The following is a 16,704-nucleotide window of genomic DNA, read 5'->3' as shown; positions in this document are numbered from 1 at the left end:
TGAAATCATCCGAACCAACTCAATATTAGCAAAGATATTATACATTTTACAACTAATAATCACAAATGACAAACCAATCAAACTCAAATTCGATTAAACAAAAATCTATTTTTTTACAACCTAGATTCAACTAAGAAGAAATTCGAATTCCTTAAACCATAACATTTAAACAGATTTTAGCGGCTCTTATCTTACTCGCATATAGATCCTAAAAATGAGAAAGGGAGATGAGACGGACCTTAATAGCCTTTAACACTCCGCAGACCAATAGATCAAACAAACGACGGGCTACGACGACGAGGCGGAACTGGGGGTGAATGATGACTGTGATGGGGTAGCCATGGCTTGGGTTGTCGTGGGTTGCTGGGCTGTCATGGTGGACGTTCAGCCATGAACGATGGGGCTGGGTTGTTGGTGGATGGAGATGGAGGATCGTTGGAGCTGCTGGTCGTCGACTGTGGAGCTGACGTCGACGAAAGACTGGTGGTCGTCCGGCTGTGTCGACGGAGAAGGCTGGCTAGTTGGAGGCGGGGGGAGCTACTGGAGATGGTGAAGCATCCATGGACGAGATTGAGCTCGCCATGGAGGAGACAACGACGAGAAAGACGGTCATGGTGGTGACGAACAACGTGAAGACGACGCAGCAGTAAGGTTCGTTTTTATGGCTGGACATGGAGGCTCGGGTGTGAGGGAGTGGTCGACGTTGGGCAGCAGGGTAGCAGCAAGGGGGGGGGGGAAGCCATGGTTGCTCGCTTGGGGAAGGTGATGGAGAAGAAGAAGATAAGGAAGGGGGGACGGATGGTTAGTTTAGGTTTAGGGTTTTGTTTTCATTTTGTTTTTTTTAAATGCAAGATAAGTGGTGTTGGGTCTTTGGGGTTATGGACCGGGTCGACCCGGTTTGAAATGGACCGGGTCGTGGGGAATTTTGGACAATATTTTGGGCTTGTGGTTTGAAATTGAAGAAGAGGCCCAATTCCGATTTTCTTTATATTTTCGCTCTCTTTTCTTCTTTTATTTTTCTAAAACTAAATTATAAAAATACTTAAATTATTATTAAGAACTAAATTAAGTTATAAAAGCGCAATTAACTCCCAATAACAATTAACGCACAATTAAGTAATAATTAAGCATAAAATTGTATATTTGGACATTAAATGCTAAAAATGCAAAAGATGCCTATTTTTGTAATTTTTAATTTTTGTAAAACAAACTTAATTACTAAAAATTGTAGAATTAAATCCTACATGCAAAATGAGACATATTTTTTGTATTTTTATTAATTTAACAAATAAACATGCACAGACAAACACAAATAATTATCCAATATGTCACAAAAATTCTAAAATTGCACAGCAAGGAAAATCATTTTATTTTTGAATTTTTTGGGAGTAATTCTCATATAGGGCAAAAATCACGTGCTTACAGCTCGGTCTAAATCTCGAGCTTTTCTCTCTCTCAGCTTGGCCAGCCTAAATAACTTTTTCTCCCCCCTTTTTCCCCTAGTCCTCGTACATACGACTATAAGCCGCAGTCTTAGCCTCTATGACTGCCAGCTCCGCTTCCTTCCTAGCTACCTTATAACTCTCCATGCACGCTCGCCTCTCCTCCTCCCCTATGCTCCCCACTAATGTCTGGTACGCCTCCTTCTTTGCTTCCACTTTACCTTGTACCACTTTATTCCACCACCAGTCACCTTTGTGCTTACCAAACACGCCCGTCGAGACCCCTAACACCTCTCTTGCAGCCTCACTTATACAGTTTGTTGTAGTTGACCACATAGTGCTCGCATCACCACTACTCTTCCAAGCTCCCATGGCCGACAACCGCCCCTCCAACTCTTGGGCTTTATCCTTAGTTAAGGCTCCCCACCTGATTATCGGTCTTTCTCGAGCAAATATTTTCCTTCTCTTCACCATAACACCAATGTCTAGCACCAAGAGCCTTTGTCGCGTCACGAGTATCTCACCTGGAATCGCCTTGCAATCCTTGCACAACCCTCTGTCACACCTCCTAAAGAGGACATAGTCAATTTGAGTTTGTGCCACCGCGTTCTGAAAAGTAACCAAATGCTTCTCCCTTTTCGGAAAGCTAGAGTTCACAATCACCAACCCTAAAGCCTTAGCAAAGTCCAGTAACGAGGTTCCTCCTCCATTTCTCTCCCCGAAACCGAAGCCTCCATGCACTTCGTCATACCCACCTGCGATTGACCCAATTTGACCATTGAAATCTCCTCTTATAAATAACTTCTCAGCATGTGGTACCTGACGGACAATCTCATCTAACCCTTCCCAAAAGCATTGTTTAACCTCCTCATCTAGGCCCGCATAAGGCGCATAGGCGCTAACGACGTTTAGGGTGCACTTACATAACACCAACTTAATAATCATCAACCTATCATTCACTCGTCTAACCTTAAACACAAACTCTCTAAGTTCCCTATCCACCAAAATACCCACTCCATTCTTACCCTTCTGGGTTCCTGAGTACCAAAGTTTATACCCGTCTGTGTCCCTCGCATTCGACCCTGCCCACCTTGTCTCCTGAACACACGCTATATTGACCCTTCTCTTCTGGAGGATCTTCGTTAACTCTATATATTTACCTGTCAATGTACCTACGTTCCATGACCCAATTCGCAACCGATAAACACCCTTGTTCCCTTTACCTCCCTTGCCTCCCAGCACACCCCCTAACCTCCTCCCTACCTCCAGACCCACCCCCCGCAACCCTCCGAGGAAGAATTAGCGATAATAAATTGCTTTGTGGAGCGCCATGATATGACAGTACCTCCACATGTAAACACATATCCGATTTGAGATTGAGCTTTATGGAGATTAGATAAATAACCTGCATATGTACAACCAACAAGATTTGCACTACCTTTGTTAACATAGAACAAACCCATATCAAGACTTCCCTTTAAATATCGCAATATATGCTTAACCTTGTTTCAATGTCTCTGTGTACGAGAAGAACTATGCTTGCTAGTAAATTAACAGAAAATGCTACATCAGGCCATATAACTTTAGCAAGATACACAAGTGCATCAATTTCATAGAGATAGGGCATTTCAGGACCAAGGAGTTCTTCATCCTCTTCTGGAGGTCGGAACGTATCATTATTCACTTCAAATGATCGAACAACTATTGGTATACTCAATGCGCCAGTGCGCTTTGTCCATATAAAAGCATTTTAAGACCCTTACTGTATAGGCAGATTGATGGATAAAGATCCCGTCTGCTAAATGTTCAATTTACAAATCAAGATAAAGTTTTGTCTTTTCAAGAACTTTCATCTCAAATTCTTTCTTAAAATATTCAATTGCCTTTTGGAGCTCTTCTGGAGTTGCAACAAGATTTATGTCATCAACATAAACAGCAAGTATATGAAATTCTGATGCCATTTTCTTTATTAAAACATATGGACAAATGACACCATATATGTAACCTTCTTTCAGCAAAAATTTACTGAGGTGATTATACCACATGTGTCCAGATTGATTTGAACTGTACAAAAATCTTTGTAATTCGATCGAGTACATTTTTCGAGAGTTTGAATTATAAGCTTCAAGCATTTTAGATCCTTCAGGGATCTTTATATATATTTAATCAAATGAGCTATATCGGTTATGACTTGCTTTTAAATGGCATGACATCTTCAGGTGTCTGGACTACTAGTATGATCCTCACAATATTTTACAATATTGTGCAGTATATTGTATCAAATATATCATCGATGATCATTTTATATAGTTTCCCAAATGACATAACTTGTTGAGATTTCATCACTTTCTTTATTTTCAGGTACCTGAACTTCTTCTAGAGTTTTATGAAACATTTATGTCGTGAGATCTTCCAGAGCTCATTTCCTCCTCATGATGATCATGTTGATCATTTGCTCCTATAATTTTTTAAGGATTGTTACCTTTGGAACCGATCGGTTTACTATGCTTCATACGTACAGTAAGCTTTATCATTTAGGGACTTTAATTTTAATATGAGCATTTGCAGCTGAAATCTGATATTTAATTTTGGATCAGCAAATGCTTCTGGCATTTGACTTAAATTATCTTCTGATTGAGGATCATACAAATAGTAATTCGATTCATGTAGACATTTTTCAGCTACTTATTACATTCCCCAAATATTAGAAAACTAACATATATCTCCAATCTTTTTCGGAAAGTGTATCTTTGTGCATTGTGGTAGAGAAATTACTCATATACCATACATCAAAAGTTATTAGATACTAAAAATATTTGGTTTCTGATCCTAAACCAATTGCGAGGGGAGGACTTATCATATATTTTGGTCTAATGCATACAAATGCTGTTGTATGCACTTTTAGAAATCTTAGACCAACACAGGAAACTTTGTTCTCATAAGCAATAGTTTAGCCATTAATAGGAGGTATTCAATGTTAAACTAACTTGAATATAAACCGACATTATCAAAATGAACTATCTTGATTGCATAATTTGAAAATTATGCTCTTAATTGATAAAAGCAATTTCAAATGCCAAACTGCAAGCTGACAATAAACACACGCGCAACTATCTCATATATGCATCTAAGTGGTTCACATGATAGGTAAATGAGCCTATACTCACCTTTTGTATAATCCGTAATTCAAAGGCCTTAGTGTCGCACCCCCTTTTTTCCCTTTGCAGAGAAAGTCCGGGTTCCGACGTTCATGAGGGTAATAACTCGTTTCCTTTTGGGATTTGGGTATTTGAAGAGTCGCCACCTAACGGATTATGGTGCATTAGGGCACCTAGAGTAATTAACTCTCAGACTGGTTTGTATTACCAGAGATTTAGGGTAAGGGCTCGAAATAACCTTGAGGGGAAGGTGTTAGGCACCTCTCTTGGTCCACAATAATGGGTCCCGACCAAACATATACTTATGAATTAGTCCTTTAACAAATAAATAGTTTAAACACATAATTGCAAATAAGAGTAGGTTTTTGGACATTACATGACTCAAATAATGAGACATAGGAAATACTTGAACAAACTGTGTTCATATAGAAAAGTAAAGTTTAAGCAAAAAGAATTTGGGAAGGAGGGGTCCTAGGTTGGTTAGCCTACAAGATCACCCCACGCAATGCCCGGTAAACCCTCCTCAATGAGGGGCTACACGTGACATTAGCGCGTAGTCATCATATCCCTTTCTACCCAAGTCCTCCCCTTGGTCATAGCCTAAAGCATTCTAGCAACCTTGCCAATGTCATATGCGTGCACTACCCGTCCCTTCCTCGTGGCTCTGGAGGTAGGGCTATGCACGGATCGGATTGGATCGGATTTAGCATATTTCGAATTCGGATTTCGGATTTCGGATTCTGAAAAGGGCAATCCGAATCCGATCCGAATTAACATTGGATTGGATCGGATTTTAAACTTTGGATCGGATAATTTTTCGGATTGTCGGATCGGATTGTCACAAAATTTTTCAACAATTTAAAGTTCATTCGGTGTCTCTATCTCATCTTCCATCTACCAAAACAAACAAAAAAATCAAAATAAAATCAAAAGTTGAAGAATAGAACATGAAATAGACATAAAAGACAGAAGAGAAGAGAAGAGAGGCGGAAGAAAGAGACATAAAATCAAAGTAAAATCGGAAGTTTGAGTCATTGAGACTCTTTTAGTCTTCACTGAAGAGAAGAGAGGTGCAAGAGAGGCGGAAAAATCTAAGTGAGTGAGGGGGTGTGTGAAAAATGAATAAGCATAACCCTAAAATTTTAGTGTGTATTTATATAGGTACATATAATTTCGGATATCGGATCGGATCGGATTAAAATCATACCAATCCGAATCCAATCCGAAAATCCGAAATTTCATAAAACACAATCCGTATCCAATCCGAAAATCCGAAATTTGAAATTCGAAAATCCGAAATAGAGTGGATCGGATCGGATTTCGGATATCCGATCCAAATGCACAGCCCTATCTGGAGGTATTTTAGGACCCCTATTCTTTGGACAGTTCTAGACTTTCCTAAGGTTTTAAAAGGATAAAATTCTAGGTGCCAATCAAGAATAGTTAGGACTGCATTTAAAGAAACAAGTTATAGGCTCACAGTTGCCTCCTCAAATATAACAAGTAAGTGCACGTCTTCAAACAACATTCATGTACTTAGAGAGAAAATCCTAGAACATGACATCTAGATGAGCAGGGGTTATACAGTGTTGAATTAGGACAATGTGCGAGAGATCCTATTTAACTCGCCTACTGATTTAACTCTATTAAATCTGGACAATTTTAAGTAGCAAAACACAGTTTCAGAGTTGCAGAATTTAAATCGTCCTATAGGCTTGCCTAAACGCAGAACAATGATGTACTAAGAGCATGGTATCTATATTGATGTAGTAAAACAATGAACAATTTTAAAACGGATATTTGAGATCCTATAGGCATGCTTTCTAGTGATAGTAGATTAAGGCAGTGTTCGAAAATTCATTCAAAGAAACATACAGTTGATTTAAGCCAATTCAAAAGGAACTAACATGAATTAGACTGATTTGTTTAACTAAATTGATTTTAGGCTCTATAGGCAGGATTTCTGATTTTTATTCCTATAGGCATGGTATCTAATTATTAAGAGCTGATGTTAGAACTTATAGACATGATTTTAGTGAGACAAATGTAAATACATGCAGTAGCAGAATTGAACTCAATCACTTTACATTCTCTAGGCATGATATCTAATTATGAAGTTGATTTTGAACCTATAGACATGGTTTCTATTATTGAATCCATTTAAATCCTACAGACATGATCTCTAATGTTGTGAAATTAAATATAGCAAGTGCATTAATACAATCCTATAGGCATGGTCTCTACCCAAATTACCCAACAGATATAGCTACCCACCATTTTCACTAATCACCCCAATGTTATTTACAAATAATTATTACAAACCAACTAAAATAAATTACATAAACAAATAAAGAAGAAAAAGAAGAAGTTAACTATAGGAAGCCTGAAGCAGGCCCAAATGACTTCCCAAGCCTCCGATAGCCTCAATACTAAAGTTCCATAGACAATATCATGTCTAGGTGTGTCAAAGTTCCCTAAGGACCTCAAGGATCCAGGGTAGTGCTCACACCTAGACCCTTTCTCAACAATAACTGATTTAAGTGCAGTGTGGAAAGGCCAGCTCTGACATGCCAGAGTTCAGAAAAATCTCATGGATCTCAAGGCAGTACACATGCCAGAGGGGCAAGACCTAAATTTTCTAGGAGCAGTGGAGAGTGCTTGACATAGTTTTGTTTTGAAAATAGTACAAGGATGGCTTCAGAAGTAGAAAGGTTTTTTCAGAAACAGGAACAACTTAGTGGTAAAAGACAGTTTGAGAAGAGTACTAAAATAGCAGACAATTGGTTGGTCATAAGAGACATTCAAACTCAGGAAAGGAACACTTAAAAAACAGATCTCATATGAGAATGGTGGCACATAAGAATCACATTAGGGTACATGGATAGGAATAAAGGAAACATATACTCACAAATTGCATACAACACTTAGGACCTTGGGGACTTTAACAGATTGGTCATGCTAGGCAAAGAAATAAACAGGCCAGAGTGCATACATTAAACAGGACAGAAATTTAGACATGTTAGGCAAGGAAGTAAGCAAGAAAGAGTGCAGAATGTAAAGAATACATTGAATAGGAAGATTTTAAACATGCTGAGTAAAGAAGTAGGCAGGAAATTGAACTCATAACTGATGAACTAGTGCAAGAATGAAAACACATAGGGTTTGAATCTCAAAACTTAATTAGAGACATACCAATTGAAGAAAGGTGGAGAATATGAAGCAAATAAAGTTCCAATGTCTAGCCTTGGCTTTCAGCCGGCTGGATCAGCAAGTATCACAAATAGCAGAAGAGAAAGATAACTTTTAACGTGTAAGTGTGCTTTTTTGTGAACTCAATGTTCTGTCTGATGCGAGTAGAAGAAAGCATATAAATAGTAGTTTGAAAGCTAGGTAAATAAGGTAAGAATCAAATTGTTCAGTGATTGGAGAATCTCGGAATCAATTAAAGTAAAATCAGTCCAAGTTTTTCCTTTATTAAGAGAATTAGTTCAAACGGTAAAGAGCAGGTAACAAGTAAGGAAAGAAATCATACATAGCTGGAGTATAACAAATAAGGAAAGACGTCAAACAGTGCAAGTATAGAACATGTAATTAGGTCTAGGTACATAAAGTTCTAATTAGGGAAATAATCAATAAGAATCAAATAATAATGCAGACAAGGTAAAGAAAAATTAATTAAGGGAAGCAAATCAATCAAATCGAATAGAAAGGTAAGAATCGAAAGTTTAAGGGAAAGTGTTCAAATCAACCTAAGAAATAAGGAATTCAGAATATTCAATGGCTCAATCAAATAGAAAGTCATGAAAAGAGTCAGCATGTTTAACATATAAATAAGGTAAGACATGGATAGTCAGGAATCGATATATAACTTTAACAAAACAAAAGTTAAACAATACTGATTCAGTGAGAAAGATACAGGTCTTGATGTGAATAGTCAAGATGAACACAGGCACATAGAATCAGTGAAACCTTAGACTAAGAAACTCAGTAGATGCATATTAAGGCAAGACAGTTACGAGAAATCACAAGAAGTCAAAGCGAGAACCAATCAGATATGCTAATACTCAGAAACCCAACGAAGAACCCCTAAAAAAATTAGGGCTTTCAACACAGGCGAGTTAAGATTGTAGTAGACTCATAGAATCAGTCAAGATATGTGAAAAACAGAAGTTTAAACACAAAAAATCATTAAACAAAGTTTTAAAAGAAATTCCGGAAACCCTAATTTTAGAAAAAGATGAAAAATCACTTGAAATCATACGATTCTTGTAAAGAAACTCAAGGCTATTGTAAAACACACAAGGAACAAACTCAAATCGTCTTAGATCTGTACAGATCTAGGAGTTTTAGAAACGAAATTAAGGTTTCGAAGAGAACCATACAGAGATGAAGAAACATACTGAAAAACTCTTAGATCGTAGCTAATATAGAACGATTTCACTCGAAATCACACTAGAACGGCCAGGAACAGGCGAGACATGGCCCTGGTCCCTTGAGGGCCTTAGAGATGGTAGGGATGACACGAGAGAAGCCATTGGAGGCTTGAAAGGGGGTGAAAGGTCACCGAAGATGGCCATAGATGGAGGTCGGCATTTGGAGATTAGGATTAGGGTTGAGAGTGTTTGAGAGCAAAGAGGATTTTAGGGCAGTGGGGTTGGTGGCGAAATGAATTAGGTTTGGGGGGGGAGGGATATAGGCTAGTTTAATTAGGAAAGGGAAAATCTGGGCCGTTGATCAAAACAATCGACGGCCAGGATTTGGCCGGGATTGGTCGGGTAGGCAGTGGTTTGGGCCTATTGGGGCTGAAATTAAAATGGAATTAGGCTTGATTTTAAATAGCCATTTTAACACTATATAATTTATAAGAAATTAAATGATTTCTGAAAAAATAATTTCATGTATTAAAATTATTTAAAATAGTTGTTTAATATTTTTAAAATATAAAAGACTATTTTATGTATTAAAAACGTAATTATGCTTTAATAGGGCTAGTATTGCAAATATACGCAAATTTATTTAAAAAATATAAATACAATTATAAAAATGCACTAAAAATATTTCAACAATATTTTAGCATAAATATAGAATTTATATGGCTAAATCACTGCAAAAATAATTTAAAGAATAATTATTGAAAATTTTATGCGTAAAAAGGGGAGAAATAAATCAATTTGAAGCCTTTAAAAATATAAAAAATTATAAAAACGCTTATGCGTGCTTATATATGCATAATGCTATTTTGAAAGTATATACATATATTAAAAATATATAGGAAAAATTGGGTATCAACACTTAGTCTCAATTTTAACTGGTATAATCAATTTATTATGAGAACAAGCAACACAAGAGAATTCTTGAAGAATCTTCGAGTTCTTCAGTATATGCTTATCTGAGTTCTCAATTAGCTCATCATATTTAAACTGGGATGGCAATACCAGTTATATTGACTGATAACTTATTTGCACTTGAAAATTTGAAGTTTACCATGACATGTGCTATCTTTCACTAAACTTCTAATTTACAATGGCATGAACTTTTGCTTCAGGTTTACTGTAACTACTTTTGCATTAGCAAATTTCTGATTTTACTATTATACATGATGTAGTACAAATTGAAGAATAAGACGGGTAATTTCTTAGATGCATATTATTTTACCACCTATGATTGTGGACACATGAAGATTCTCAATCTTTTAATCATTTATAGTCTCAATATGATATCTATTTGTATTACTAAACATCGGGTTTACTACAATATATGTTTTTGCCATAATCATATAACATGAATGACATATTTGTATATAAGCTCTTCGAGAGCCTTCATTTATTAACCACAATCTAATATTATTCGAACACTACTGGTGTCATATGTCTTCTAGACAAATAGTTAGCTCATCATCAGTTTTTAATACATTTTGTACTATCAAATATTGCTCAGACACTTCTAGTATCATGAGAGAAAATCATAATCAAATAAATAATATAAAACAATTCTAAATTCATAAATGATGAAAATTAAGAATTTCAGTATTTCTACTATAAACTTTATGATAGATATATCCTTTGTTGTTCCGCCCCTTTAGAAGGTGAGTTGTGGTATTTCTTTATTCACTTCGGGGAATGAAACCTAATCATTTGAATGTGCTTTATACATAGCTTTGAATAGCTAATTATTTTGTTTAAGCACAAGAAGACACCACTTCATAATATTTTTCTGCTCAAGGAGGAAATTTCAATTGTTTACTACCTCAGGAGTAAAATTTGAAGTATGAGATTTTGAGGATATCTTCTCTTAATTGTGTTACCACTTCTGAAGGCGAGTTATAAAATCTGCACAATCAAGAGCACATTCATATTTATAAACATTATTAATATTACCACATTCATTTCAGAGAATAGATCAATATTCATCGAAAGTTCTCATCCTTCAGTGATGGAACATGATTATCTGAACGTGTATAATCACATCAAATTTTGATGCTTCGAACTTCTTTTAAGATATTTACTATTTCAGGAGCAAATCGAGGTATGCATATAATATAGAGGATTTTCTCCAATTTATCTTCAATTGAAACCATAGCAAGCCTAAATTACCACTTCTGGTGGTCATAGGCATAAACCACATCTTATAGTGGTTAAATAAATTTATTTACAAGACATAACCACTTCTGGTGATTGTACTCAACTAGAGATCAAGTGAACCATGAAGTTAAGTTATAACAAGACTTAGGAAATATTGTCATTGTCGGTGGTTATATATTTCTTGCAAACTCTGCTGGAGTTTAAATTGGATCTAAACAATGTTATCCAAGACATGTAACTTTTGCCCGATATATCCTGGGCTATAAAAGATTGACATTATTTAGAAGAAAAAAAGTTCGTACCTTTGATACTTTCAAAGTATTTGCTCGAGATGGTAGAGTCTCGTACTGATAACGTGTTATAAAATAAAGACTGTAAAGTACATAAACCGAAGACAAGTATAGAGAGAGATTGATATATTATTCAACTTCAAACTGATGTTTATAATGAACTGAAATCTCCTCTATTTATAAAAGAAAGGAAGCACCTGCAAGGTTTTTTCAGGAAGCAGCTGCGAGACTTTTCTTGAGCTGCTTGTAAGCTGTCTGCATGAGCTGCTCGCAACCTGCCAGAAACTGCTGCAAGTCATTTCACCGAGTTACTTACAACCTACTTGCATCAGCTCTTTTGAGATAAACTTCAACGGAGTACTAAATGGATAATCTTCTTCAGAAAGATTATCTACATCGAGTAATAAACGGACATCTACAATAATATTTTCATGACAATAACAAATAAATCCTTGAAGCTTGTTAATGTGTATTAGCTACGATATTCTTGTAGACGAGTTAGAGCACTAAATAAACATCGTACAAAGGTGCACAATTTAACGCGTATATTTACATATGAAATAATCAAATGGATTATGGAATGCATCAAGTTAGTTGACTCTCCTTTGAGTTTACATGAGTATAAATTTACGACAACTGACTTTCACATATTTAAATCAATGAGTTTGGAGCATATTTAAGAGGCAAAGTGTGGTTTCGAATTGTGACAAGATTGAGATAATCAGTGCACCCACTACGTACTCTGTTGGACTGCTACATGCAGTGACATGTATAATAAGAGTTAGTTCTCTTGATATATATCAAGTCTAGTGAATTTTTACACATATATTTAAGGTTAAAGTTGAAAACAATGGGTCCACGACAAATTAACTTAATACTCATATTAATTCTAGGTTAGTCCCGCTTGAAAAGGGACTTATCTAGCATTATGGAACTATATGTTTTAAGTACGTGAGAAATTTTGAAAAATGTGAGTGTATATACATATACACAATAAATTGTATTCACATCAAAGCTAGTGACTCTGATATTTTAACTTCAATACATCGGAAGTATAAATAATTTTTATATAGTGAGGTTATTATTAAAAAAATTACATGAAATTCTTTTATAAAATAAAATTTTATAATTTTTAAAATAAAATAAATTACCGACTGCAATAGATAAAGATAATATGATAGTGCAATTTTCTTTTTTTACAATATCAATATATATTATTTTAACACTTATCCTGCTTAGAAAATGAGCGTCTACAGTGAAATGGCACGATGAATCTAAGTTCTTGAAATTGGTATGGGCAAAGTAAGAAAGACTGGTGCTAATGTCTGCATTGGCAGCCGCTGGTAGGTGGACAGGAATATGTTATTTTGGTTTAATAGTTCTTTTATTATTGCATATCTCTTTTGCCTCTTGGCCTGGTTTAAGAGTATCAAATCATATTGTAAAAGAGGCGTCTCTCTGGTATGCATAGGGTAAAATAAAAAGATACAATAAATAAATAAAAAATGTCTTGTCGAATACTGATGTTTTATAATCTGAAAAATAATCCTTTTATTTCTTTTAACCAAAATAAACTTTTTATTGCGCTCATCCAAATGTTGTCCTTTCTTTTCTTCACGCGAGTCCTGGAGTAATAAATTAAATAATCCTATCTATAACCCTTGCCGCAACGACATAGTTATTCCCGAAGAAAAACAAAACATAAAGTCGAAAGAGGAGTTGTTCTTACTCCATCAATTTTATTAATCATGTGTTACAACCCAAAGCGTAATCAAAACGCGTATTATTTTAAAGAAAAATCCGAGGACAGTTTCACCAAACTTATATTATATCTCTACAGAAGATGATTAAATTAAACGGAAAATGCCAAATATACCTATGTACTATTAGAAAAGGTTTTAATATACTATTCGTTATACTGGTGTTTGGATTGTTTTATTTTAAGTGTTTATTGGCTTTTAAATACTTTTTTTAATTTGTGTGATGTTTGACAATTATAAAAAGTGCTTAAAAGCACTATTTTTAGGCATAGAAAGTACGAAAATAAGCAAAAAGCCAAAAGTTGGGTATTATCAACTTATGCCTTTTGGCTTTTAACTTAAAAGCTACTTTTTATAAGCCAATCCAAACACCATCTAAATATACCTTTGTCGTAATACTATTGGTTCAAATATGTCCTCTTCTGTTAAGTTTGTACAATATGGACATCACATCTTACGTGACGCTGATATTTGATGAGGTAGATGTCACATAGCTTGCCACCTCAGTACCCCTATTTTACCCATTTTACCCCTCCCTTCTATTTTTTTTTGTACCACTAAAATTTTCTTCCTCTACACTACTATATGCCACCATTATCGCTTCCATAAAAAATATTTCAAATTTTAGTTTTTTATATATAGATTAGGGGCATTGATCAGGTGACATGCCACGTGGCATCCACTTCATCAATTGTCAGTGCCACGTAGGATTAGATGTCCACCTTGGACAAACTTAACAGAAGAAGGGTATATTTACACGAATAATATTACGACAAGGGGTATATTTAAACCCAAAATATAACGAAAAGTATATTTAAACATTTTCTTATAGTCCAGGGATATATTTGGCCCTTTGTCGTAAATTTAATATTGAAGCTTCTTGTATTACCTACAAACTAAACTTACAGAAACAAATATTTAAATGAAAATATATATATTCTTTCGTTTTTGTTGGATATCTCGTGAAATAGTAGTAATAATTAAACCGTCGGATTCCAATATCTTTTAATATTGAATATTTCTTAGACATGGTCATTGTCAATGTAGTATTTTCTTAACATTCTATATAATGAAAAAGGTCAGCAATTTGCCATAGTTGAAACCTAATTGGTAGAGTTTGGTTTTATATTCTTGGTACTAGATTAAACTGCAAATTGACCCTTTAAGGTCCTCTTAAAGTCTTAAACTATGGATTAGTCAATCATTTAACTATCACCAAAACAATTGTTATTGTTATCACTTTTATTGATGACAGTAAAATGACAAGTACATTACAATATTTAACTTGGTATTGCACAGGCTCTGACTTCCAAGGGGCCAATATTATAGTTTTCAGGTCCCATTAGTTAGAATATTGATCATAGTGAAATCTAATAGGGATCTTTGGTTATACGAGCAAAGAATTCTAAAGCATAAAGTGATTTGAGAATGGTGTGATTGTTTGTACATCTATAGTTACACGAGCAAAGGATTGATCTTAAACATAAATAAAGTAGTTAGAAAAACCATGTAGATGGACCATATATATGTATAAACCACGTGTGAATGGTGGAGTGCACGTTAGTTTGCCATGTATATCTACTTCAGCAAATTACTCTAGATTCTATAGTAATTTACGCCGTGCAATTTGAAGAAAAAAAATTACTCACACAGAACACAATATCTATATCAAATGAAGTGATAAAATAGAGATAAAACATGTATTAAATTTATGGTTAAATAATAATAGTGCATGTAAAACACACGATTATATATTTATTGAATTGGCAAACATGTGGCAAGTAATTTTTTTGGTCAGTTCGATTATCCTTTGCTAGTTGGTATATCTGAAAAAGTATCAAATAATGCAATGATAAAGAATAGGCTAGAGTACCGCATACAGAGGCGTATCGATCCAGTGGCTTTTGCTCATATCCTATATTTTTGCTCAAAAATTATTAAATATATACAAATAATAAATTTTGAACCCATTAAATTAGATCGATGAGTTATGGTAAAATTGTAAATTTGAACCCATAAAGTTAAAATCCTGGATCCGATTATGATCGCATAATGTCCCTCGCTTTACTTAGTAGTTTATCTAACAAGTAATCATTGGCAATTTATTCACTTCTGGGCTAAAACGTCCATTCATACCTTCATAGCGATTTTAAGAGTGTCCAATTCGGAATTGCTTTTTTGCTTTTATTGTACACTCCCCTTGAGAATAATATAAAAGGAAAAAGGAAAAATTAAACAAGATGTAGAGTGAACATCTCGTCATGGCGCATTAATTAAATAATAACAAGTATACTTCTTTTAGTAAGAAGACAAAACGTGCTCATTAATTATATAATATAAAACCTACAATTGCCACAACAAACGGAATATATAGGCCATGCATGATGTTTTTAGTGATGCAATATTTCTTTTATAAATATGATTTTCGCAATTTATTGGCCCCGATTAATCTAAATTCGTATTGCATAGTGCTCATTTAAGGTATAAACGCTTCTTGCTTTCTTTATTCTTAGTACTCGAATCCATAACTTCTCGAAAAAAATAAAGGTATTGTATATTTTCCACCACAACTCTTATTGATAATGCAACTTCGAATACAACTTAATATTTTAGTACAAGCGAGAACAAAAATGAAAACAAAGAATAGAACAAGAAAAACCTTAGAAGACTTTGTAATCTTACGCTAGCCTGAGAAGGTAACAATGAGCCAGTGCATGAATTTATGACGGAGGCATGACCAATCAACAACTCTAAAAGGCTACGCCGTCCATTATTTCTAAACTATATGAAGGTAGATTGTCCTTTCTTTCGGGCAATAATGTCAATTTTTTTGGTCACCTAGTTATTTTATTTTTGACTTCCAACTCTTCTTTTAGATTCATAGACTAATCATTTCATGCAGCTTCATTAAAGGAGAAGAACAATAGTGGAACTCTTTTGTTAGTCCAAACTTTTAATTATAGTTGTTCAATGATCAAGCAATAATCACTCGAAAAACTGAAATTAGTTATGAACTTCGTCACTAACCTGTCGCAAAATCGCTCGTAACTAATAGAGTTTCTTGAAAATCTTTCGCTAATTGTCGCTATATAAAATTAGTGGCAAATTTTTTTGTTTAGCTACAAAATTTTCGATAGCTTGTTTTTTTAAGTAATGAATCAGTACTGCAATACATGTCCGAAGTTGTCACCTTTAGTTTGTAGTTCGTTCACACTACAAATCGAACAACAATTATGAAATAGTTATATATAATAACAATGGTGTTCACGTCTGGATCAAATTATGCGTATCTCGACTATCAGAATTATGCATGTGATTTATTATGATTTGAGTTATTCATAAAATCGTGTGAATTTTTCTGAAAAAAAAAAATAGATTACTATGTTATTGTAAGTTCATTCTATATGAGTGTTGCATGAGCAAACTTTAATTTATGAGAAATTTTCATAAATCACTATCTTTTAGTAGTAGTT

General features: G+C 34.7%; 1 protein-coding gene across 1 annotated transcript; it reads right to left on the bottom strand.

The window, feature by feature from the left end:
• Window positions 1-1,499: 1,499 nt before the first annotated feature.
• On the bottom strand, window positions 1,500-3,403 carry LOC138888300 (uncharacterized). The gene is made up of 3 exons (XM_070170146.1): window positions 3,290-3,403; window positions 2,945-3,171; window positions 1,500-2,436 (listed from the first exon to the last, which is right to left on the bottom strand). The coding sequence occupies exons 1-3, from the start codon at window positions 3,401-3,403 to the stop codon at window positions 1,500-1,502; spliced, it is 1,278 nt and encodes a 425-aa protein (XP_070026247.1).
• Between the last annotated feature and the right edge of the window lie 13,301 nt (window positions 3,404-16,704).

This window comes from Nicotiana sylvestris, chromosome 3 (assembly GCF_000393655.2).
Source record: "Nicotiana sylvestris chromosome 3, ASM39365v2, whole genome shotgun sequence".
Taxonomy (NCBI): Eukaryota; Viridiplantae; Streptophyta; class Magnoliopsida; order Solanales; family Solanaceae; genus Nicotiana; species Nicotiana sylvestris.
The sequence above is the reverse complement of the archived record's forward strand: the minus strand, read 5'-3'. Positions and strand labels throughout refer to the sequence as shown.

Coding starts and splice junctions, on each gene's coding strand:
- LOC138888300 (XM_070170146.1), bottom strand. CDS start 3,403: ATGGCATCAGAATTTCATATACTTGCTGTTTATGTTGATGACATAAAT. Junction 3,172..3,289: donor AGAAAGAATTTGAGATGAAA/GTTCTTGAAAAG, acceptor ATATGGACAAAG/CGCACTGGCGCATTGAGTAT. Junction 2,437..2,944: donor CACAGAGACATTGAAACAAG/GTTAAGCATATA, acceptor TTTGGTGGATAG/GGAACTTAGAGAGTTTGTGT.